The sequence below is a fragment of the Mytilus californianus genome, unplaced genomic scaffold (assembly GCF_021869535.1).
Source record: "Mytilus californianus isolate M0D057914Y unplaced genomic scaffold, xbMytCali1.0.p SCAF_8, whole genome shotgun sequence".
Lineage (NCBI taxonomy): Eukaryota > Metazoa > Mollusca > Bivalvia > Mytilida > Mytilidae > Mytilus > Mytilus californianus.
Genome location: NW_026262734.1, coordinates 87,510,976 through 87,520,606, shown reverse-complemented (window position 1 = coordinate 87,520,606; position 9,631 = coordinate 87,510,976). Strand labels below are relative to the sequence as shown.

Genomic DNA, 9,631 nt, shown 5'->3' with positions numbered 1-9,631 from the left:
CTTCTATGGCGATTAGCAACCCGCTTATTATGGCATATTTTCTGATTAATATAACGTGAGTTGTATAGGGGTTAATTTCCCTTTTGTTTTGGTTTCTTTTCTAATTAATTTAACCAGAACTTGTATGTGGATTAGAAAACCCTTATGTTTTGGTATTTTTTCTAATTAGTATACCAGATCTTGTATGAGATGAGAAACCCTTTTTTTAATATCTTTTCTTACTAATATTACATATCTTTTCTGACTAATATTTCAAGAACTTATGTGGGGATTACAAATCCGTTTGTTTTGTGTTTTTTCTTTAACCAATATATAACCATTACTTGCATGTGGTTTAGACACCATTTTGTCTTAGTATCTTTTCTGACCGATGTAACCGCAACTTTTATGTTTGGTTTTATTATGAATGGGATGATCGTTTCCACTTCAAGGAAATTATGACAAGACATTGATTATTGATTGATCTCTTTAAGGAGTGTACTTCGTTTTTGTTTGTTAGATTAGTAATTTTGTTGTTTACTTTTGACAAGCTGCTGTGTTTTTGTTCCTTACATGTTTAATGATGATAGTGATAATGAGTTAACCACACAACTTTTTTTTCAATACACGTTAGTGTTTGGTTGTAACAAGACATAAACAATTTTAAATGCATAACATATGAGATTGAAAACAACACCGATACACTTTTTTTTAAACTTCTTGCAGTACTATAAATACAAAGTCCAAGTTTTCATATGAACATTCCCTAACCAAGGTTCTAAAGGTAAGAAACAATAAATTAAAATTATATAGAATAATATATTCAAAACGTAATATTTTTTTTAACACAAATTCTAAAAACATTTAAATATGCTCATTTAATAAAAAAATAACGAAGCTTATCAATTAATTAAGGATGTTCACTCCTCTGTTTATGAATAATAAGCTTTTCAAAAGACTTTTATAAATTTATAGTATATAAATAAAGGAACCTAAAATGCATAGAACAATGAAAGGTCCGTGTCCTTGTTTTTGAGATAAAATAAATTGAAAATTTGTTTTTTTTTCAAAACCTATAAAAAAAAAATAACAAGGATTTCATAAGATTTTCATAAATGATTTAATAAACTTTACGTAACGGGTTAGCGGGAAAAATTTTTATTGGCACTACATGGAGAAAAAGTAAAATAATAAAAATACCAAACTTCAAGGAAAATTCAAAACGCAGAGTACCTTATCAAATGGCAAAAACATAAGCTCAAACACATGAAACGAATGGATAATAACTTTCATATTCCTGACTTAAAACTAGAGGATTCCGAATTTTGGACAAAAAAGTCAAAAAAAAGAGTTAGATGAAACATATCGCCCACTTTGAGCTCCTTGTAATAACAAGAGTGACTGTATAATTACTTCGATATTATCCAACTTGATTTTTGCGAAGTATATGAATACGGGTTTGAAAAGTTTCTATGAAAAGATCCAATTGAAATATCATGTGTGTAGACACATATAATACATTGCTATCTTCTCTTCAACTTGACAACAGCAAGAACAAACATTACCTTTAACCTTTTTGTGAATTTTAAATGCAGAATTAGTTATTACGTCCGACTTTACAGGAACAGGAACTGACAATTGTCTCATTCATAAACAAATAAGATAGATTAGTCCAGTGTCCGTTTTAACGGTTAAAAAAACCTATAAAAACTGTATTTAATTTCAACTGGTTGAGATATCAGGTTTTGCATTTGTTTGGATGGGATACATTAATATCAATGCAACAAACAGTACAGATAATACCATTTATTATGTTAAAAATAATGCATATAGGGGGTCTTTCTTTGGGCACTCCTAAGTGTGTTAAACGACAAGAAAGTATTATCTGACTGACATACCGTCCAAAAACTATTATTTTTTGCAAAGTTTTGCTAGAAATTGTTTCAAATTTAAGTGGAATATTCTTTTCTATTGCGATTAGTTATAACCATGCCATTGGCTCAATTATAAGGTTAAATAGAGCTAACTAATCTGGATCTGGCACGGAGAAAGTACAAAATCGTAATTACATGTAACACGAAAAACGGATAGGTCGTAGTGCGATTTCAAATACGGTACTAATCATCAAGATTGTATTCTTCTGTTTTATTTATAAATCCTACACATGTAAAGTTAAAATATAAGCTTTATTGTTTGTTTTGGCTGTTGCACAGGGTTTCCCCTGGGTCATATCAATTATTTTTTTGGCTACTTTCAATTTTTTTTTTCGCCAACTTACACAAACATATTTTTCGTCTAAATTTTTTTTACTTACTAACAAAAAAAAACATTTTGCAGCATTATTGTCTAATATATGATAATTATACCTATCTATTTTTTAATCTTCAATGTATTTTTTAATAAATAAACACTCATTATAAACATTTACTTTAAAATAGATACTTTAAAATTGCAATGTAAATCATGAAATCATCATATTTGAATTTTGAAAACACAGGATTAATCTTCAATAAGAATAACGGATACTTCCCGTCTAATTGAATAATAAAGGCTACAGTTGGAGATTTTCTTACGTTTGAGTATTTTTCTTCATAACAACAGTTTTCTTTTCTGCATCATTGTTAAAAAAAGTTTGAGACGTAAAACTATGCTCCGAACGCGTGCGTTGTTTAAACAATTATTTCTATTAAAGAGGTAAAATATTCTTTAGGTGACATGTGAAGCCATTTAACCACTCAATTTCATACTTATATAAAATTGTATTTCGTTATGAAATTTAACATTCATTACAGCACTCATGCTTCTCATGACAACAGCATAGCAATGCATTAGACATCAAACAAAAACGTTGCTATAACTCGTCATTTCATTTTGTATAGCATGAAATACAGCCCCAATAATATTACAGAATCATTCAAGTTTTCAAATAAAACTATAGAGAATAATTTCTTAAAACATTGCAAAACACCTCCGCAATATGTACAGTGGTATTGTGATAAAGTCTGCCTGACTTAACTGTGGTGTGGAAATATGGAAGTATATCACCAAAAAAATTGATACGTGTCATTGATATCTCACAGACATGATTCTCTAATAAGAGGTTTCCCGATTTGCTACGTATCAGTTACGGTTGGTACGTAACCCAACCATTAGTGGTGTTTTGGAGGTACCATTTAACATGTTTAAAGCACGAGCTTATTTATTCATTATGATAAAATTAAAGGAATCGAATTGCATATCAGCAAAATCTACCGTAACTTTTTAGTTGATAGCGATTTCACCGTTTCTAGTACACTTTCTTTTTGATTTTATATAAGATTATTTAGCTAGTGCAAAAGTACATGAATCAAACAGACCTTACACGAACTGAGTTAAGACGCCTTTAAATTCTAAATATAAATTTGAGTTTCTGTTTAATTGAAAAAAAGAATATTTCCTTATGTATAATAAACAGAATTTCGAATGATTAAAATTCTATTTATAAACGACTTTTTTAAACATGTGCTACTGATGTTGGTTATATACGTTAACGTTTAGAAAATAGGTTGATTCTTAATATAGCTCTTGCATGATTTTGAAATTAGTTATTATTATTTATGTAATACATTTCGATTATAACAGAATGTTTTTCCGGAAAAGATGAGAAAACTGGGGTTTATTTTTGAGTTAGAAAAGGTTACTCTTCTAATTTCTAGAAATGCATTCAAAAAGGATAACTGAAAAATATTGAAAAATAAATATTTACGACTTTATTTCCAATGAAGAAACCACCAAAGTCTAGCTATAATTATTGAAATAAAAAAAATGCATATAATCATAGTAAACTGTGGACTGTCACTCTTTTTGAAAAAGTTTACGAGCGTATCTTATCATTTGACCCTTTTTTCGTACTTTTATCATTGGTAAAATCTCTCATACAAGTGTAAGCCGATTTTTGTATACATGACGAACACTATAAGCATGGTGAAGATGATACGTATTTTTTCAATGTGAACATATGATCTGTAAAATTTGTTGACGATATGGTTTATGTCACTTTGACAATATATTGATCCTACCACAGCGGATTATGGTTTTAGTATTATTTCATTATCATTACACTATAATGAGGTAAGTTTTGTATGTTATATAAAATGGTTCTTATTTTTTCATATTTTCTAAAAGCCTGCACCAAAAGTTCCAACCAGTTAATTCTATATTGTGTTATTTCGTCCATTCTGCCATTTTTGCAATTTCAGGGGAAATAAATCTTAATTACAATCGTTCATGCAACGGTTACTTGCAACGTTTGCTTGAAAGCATAATCGAGTACACACAATATTGTTTAATACGAAAACTATCTACGTGAAATTACTACCAAGTTGTAGCTAAAAATCCTCCAAATAGCGTTAATTATGATTCATAAAACATACGTTGACATTAAGTGTATACATAAATTATTTTCAAAATTTCAATGAAGGCTCCCAGTTCGTACTACGGTTGGTACGGTAGAAATTCGGCAAACCTCTTTAATTCGAAAATAATATTAAACTAAAAATACGAAAATGATACTATACTAATAATACGAAAATAAGAAAAACGTATGTCATACACATATGCATGCAATAGTATGTTTATCAATTGAATCCATACTTCTAATCTTTATGATAATTTCTTTTTTTTTTCAGCTAACCATGCAGCCCATAACTTGTCTCTTCTTCGCAATTTTCCTTTTTGGAATAGCAATTCAAGGTAAGATTTCAACGGGAGCTGTACAAATTTTAAAGATGGCATTACATTTTATCGCACAGGTCAGAGTAAAATGAAAATGGTAGCAGCTAGTTTCATTAAGTTATGACGGGTGACTTTAGTATCCCAATTGTTTATGCCAACATATATTTAATGAAAGGTCGCGATAGTCTGTTTAAGCTTGATCGCTTGACGTTAGTGTTGTACTTGCGACTTTAATCGGTTCCGACAAAGTTGAACTATAGTCTTTAAATTCTGTATTGGATACTTCTCTGCTTACCCGTCTTTCAATAGAGGCCTCATATTAAAGCAACTGTAAACCACGTTTGTTGCTACACTTTTAGACTACGTACATTCGTTGAATAAACACACCTTAGTTTACTTTTTGTAAAACTAATATGTTGACTAACAAATTGTGTTGTTAGAATTGATATAAAGTCTATAGAATTAAATATGAAACTGCACGAATATGGATGCAAATCAAATTCCTTACAGAAAAGAGATAAATGGCAATGCTACTTTCCTAAGAAGTATTGTGTATATTGAATAAGTAATTAAATTAAAAAAAAGCGCTTAAATGATGTTCTTCATGATGACATTTATGTGTCTGTTTGTAAGGGGACGACTATTTGATTTTCTAAGGTAGTGGTGAGGAAGGGTCAGAATGGTTTTGATAGTAAATATGTATACCTCGTATGAACTGATAATGATTAATACTGCCTTAGACATGATATAATTGGATATTTTACTCCTAGAAACCTAGAAATGCAGGAAATAATACAATAGCATTATTCCTTTGCACGGATTTTTATTGTTCAAGTGCATGAGTAATGTATGCCATCAATCAATGCAGTATATCCTTTTTTCTTAAAATCTGTCTTTCTGAATCCTGCTATTGGGATTGTGCTAGTCATTATCAAGTAACGCTAAAATGTTGATAACTACAGACTAAAACCATTTGGAGTAGAAGAGTAGTGTCGTGAGTTTAGGCGATATAGCAATGTACAAAGGGCAAGTCTTATTCAATAGATATAAGAAGATGTGGTATGAGTGCCAATGAGACAACTATCCATCCAAGTCACAATTTGTAAAAGAAAACTATGCTCTTAAACTTTGTACTTGTTTGGCTTTATAACTATTTTTATCTGAGCGTCACTGATGAGTCTTATGTAGACGAAACGCGCGTCTGGCGTATTAAATTATAATCCTGGTACCTTTGATAACTATAGGTCAAAGTACGGCTTTCAACACGGAGCCTTGGCTCACACCGAACAGCAAGCTATAAAGGGCCAAGAAAATGACTAGCGTAAAACCTTTCAAACAGGAAAATCAACGGTCTAATCTTTATACAAAACGAGAAACGAGAAAAACTTATGAACCACATTAACAAACGACTACCACTGAACATCAGGTCCCTGATTTATGACAGGTGCACGTCACTTTTATCAGCATCCATGGAAAGGGGTGTTAGGATAGACTGAGTTTGTAGACTACCGGAGGGATTAGATAAAGGCAACAATAGTATACCGGTGTTCAAAAGTCATAAATCGATTGAGAGGAAACAAATCCGGGTTACAAACTAAAACCGAGGGAAACACATCAACTATAAGAGGGAAACAAAGGAACACTGAAGTGCAACAAAAACAAACGCCAACATACGTAGAAACGAACTATTTGATAACAACTGCCATATTTCTGACTTGGTACAGGACATTTTAAGAAAAAATTGTGGGTTGAACCTATTTTAATGGCTAGCCAAACCTCCGGCTTTATGACAATGTTAAAAAAATATCGCTAAAATAACAACACTATGTGACACATGTTTTGTACATTTGTCTAAGGACTTCGGACGCATGAAATTATATAACGTGTTGTTTTCCTTTTTGTCTAATATTGAAGACTGTAGGGCCTGTCTATTAATGTTTGTTTTTATGTCGTTCAATTAACGCATAACGTCTGTCAAACAAAAATATTTAGAGAGTGCTTAAATGCAATGTCTTAATTTTTTCATTTGTAAACAATCGTTTTTGCCGCTAACATTGTAAGAATTTAATTATTGAAGTTTTTTTTCAGGAACAACCGCTAGATGCTATTCATGGGTAAGATACAAACGAAACATGTTTATCTATTTACGATACATTTTGCCGTTTAAAATTACTTTTTTTTTTTTATTTCTTTTATAAATTTTAGTAGGATAAAAGACATTTCAGTATTTAAAAACATGAATTAGGAATAAATTATAAATTGTATAATAATAAAAATATAATTAATCAGATAAACCACGGGAGAAATCAGACAAAACATGCAAAAGTCGCCGAAAAACAACCAAAACCAAGGCAACGGGTTGGCACTTCCTGCTACAATAGTTCATCCGTCAACTCTCTTTATGATCTAAATATGATCGAGAAAAAAAATATAGAAAATGAAGGTGAATTGTATGAATGCCAATGAGACAACTATCTACAAACGAGGATGGGAATGACTGCATATCTTCGTACGGTCTTCAACAATAAGCAAAACCCATACCGTATCGTAAGCTAAAATAGATCCATCCGTTAGCAAGTTTAAAATGAGTGAATATAGAATACCAACGGCCTAACTTATGAAAGATAAAAACAATAACATAAACAGTTGTGGAAGATAGAAACCAACGAAAAGCACTGAGTTGCAGTTCCCTGATAGACATGTGAAGAATTTGGCTTGGTTAAACATGTTCGTGAGCGCTCAACACTTTACTTTTACCTGAGATACTGATGAAACAGAGCTACAAAGTAGTAGACTGTAAAAATCAGTTGGAAAGGGTTTGAATAATTAGATAGGTACTTGGCACATCCTCAAATAGCAACGAAAGACAAGATACACAACATATCGTTCAAAGACTACACATATACATTCCATTTAAGCCCTTCAGCAATGACCACATTATTCTTAATCCTAATTATAGAATATGGTTCATCAAATGTTTTAGCCTAGAGTTTGTCCCCCATGGAAGAAATGTATATCAATACGTTGGTACCCATATTATAGATGTGCTTCCTTAGTGGACTTTGGAAATATAGGTCCTTATAGAATAGGAAATAGTATATAACGTTTTGTTTTAATCTATATAAAATATGATTCATCATTTCAGCCTAGAGTATGTCCCCCATGGAAGCGATGCATATCAATTCCATGGTACCCATATTATAGATGTGTCCAGAGATATAGCATTGGGAAAATAGGTCCTTATAGAATGGGAAATTATGGTAGTTGGAGTAATTATGCAAGTGGAGGAGGGAGTTATGGCGGTAGCGGTATAGGTGCTTATGGAGGAAGCGGTATGGGTGGTTATGGCGGTAGCGGTATGGGTGGTTATGGAGGTAGTGGTATGGGTGGTTATGGAGGTATCGGTATGGGTGGTGGTAGCGGTATGGGTGGTTATGGAGGTAGCGGTATAGGTGGTTATGGAGGTAGCGGTATGGGTGGCTATGGAGGTAGTGGTATGGGCTACGGATATGGCAGTTCTGGTGGTTATGGTGGTTATGGAAATGATGGGTACGGGTCTGGTAGCTATGGTTACGGAGGTATCGGTGGTTATGGTAGTAGCGGAGGTTACAGAGGTATGGGTGGTTATGGCGGTATTGGTGGTTATGGTGGCTTTGGCAGAAGAAGTAGTTATGGCAGATATGGCAAACACGGTGGTCATGGAAGGAAGAAAAGCGTGTGTGAGTATCATACTAAACTGACTTGTTGTATACCTTATTTTTAATAGGTCGTGCATGGAACAAAAAGCAAGATGATTATTATTAGTAAAAAGTGCGCTTTGTATAATTAATTTTTGTATCGTTGCAGAAACAAACTGACAAATTGAAACCTCTTACTTTTATACTTTATGATTATGTTATTGCATTGATTAAAGAATAAATCAAACCTTTCATATCATTTAATCTATGATTTGTTGTATATTTTTTCAGGTAATTAGAACCAATGCCCTGATGCATTTACTTTCAAAATGAATGTTTTAATTTTAGTTCATTTATATGTTTCGGAGTTTAGTGTGACGTCCATTTTCACTGAACTAGTACACATTTTTGTTTACGGGGCAGCTGAAGCCCGCCTCCGGGTGCGGGATTTTCTCGCTGTATTGAAGACCCATTGGTGGCCTTGGGCTATTTTATTGTTTTTGGTCGGGTTGTTGTCTCGTTGACGCATTCCCCATTTCCATTCTCAAATTTATTAATTGTTTTTATAAAAAGTAGTGAATATTCTTCCCTTAGACATTAGGGTATAATTTTAACAAACTATCACGGAAAATGTTTAATTACGTTTTATATGTTTTCTTTTCATTCTTTTCACAAATGGAGTGATTTTTATTTTAAGTGCAATGATAATATTTTTTGTGAGATCCATAAGACTTTAATAGTACAGTATTTGATTTGCACCAAATGATTTATCTTTTACAGATTAAATGCAAAGGATTGGACAATACAGAAACAGACCTGTCAATTGATACATTTTTTAAATAAATTAATGTGCATCTTTTGTTTAGTTTTGGTATTTATTTAAATAGTTAATATTTCAACCCGTTAAGCAAATTATGCCTTCCACTGCATGTATCGAAAAAGATTCTCGTCACATTACATTAGGTTTTTGATTTTGTTTTTCGTGCCAAAGGTATCGATATTAAATTAAGATATCGTTATATTTAATGGAATTAACAATCTGCTAAAATTGGATTACAAGACGATGGAATCGAACTGTTTTATCCCAACTTACGATTACACATTAGGTAATAGTGCAATCATGGTTAAAGTACCACACGAGGGTCTAGCGTAAAAGGATTTTAATTTGCCATTTTATAATGATAAGTTATCCATTATCATACTATCATTAACATAATTTAGTTACTTAGAAGTGTCAGCGTTGCGATATCAATGTTGATATG

At 31.9% G+C, this 9,631-nt stretch overlaps 1 protein-coding gene across 1 annotated transcript; it reads left to right on the top strand.

The window, feature by feature from the left end:
• The first annotated feature begins 753 nt into the window (after window positions 1-753).
• LOC127711288 (glycine-rich protein 3-like) lies at window positions 754-9,209 on the top strand. The gene is made up of 6 exons (XM_052217283.1): window positions 754-763; window positions 4,647-4,710; window positions 6,781-6,806; window positions 7,838-8,090; window positions 8,181-8,411; window positions 9,150-9,209. Exons 2-6 carry the CDS (start codon window positions 4,653-4,655, stop codon window positions 9,152-9,154), a joined length of 573 nt encoding a protein of 190 aa, XP_052073243.1. The 5' UTR covers window positions 754-763; window positions 4,647-4,652; the 3' UTR covers window positions 9,155-9,209.
• Window positions 9,210-9,631: the final 422 nt, after the last annotated feature.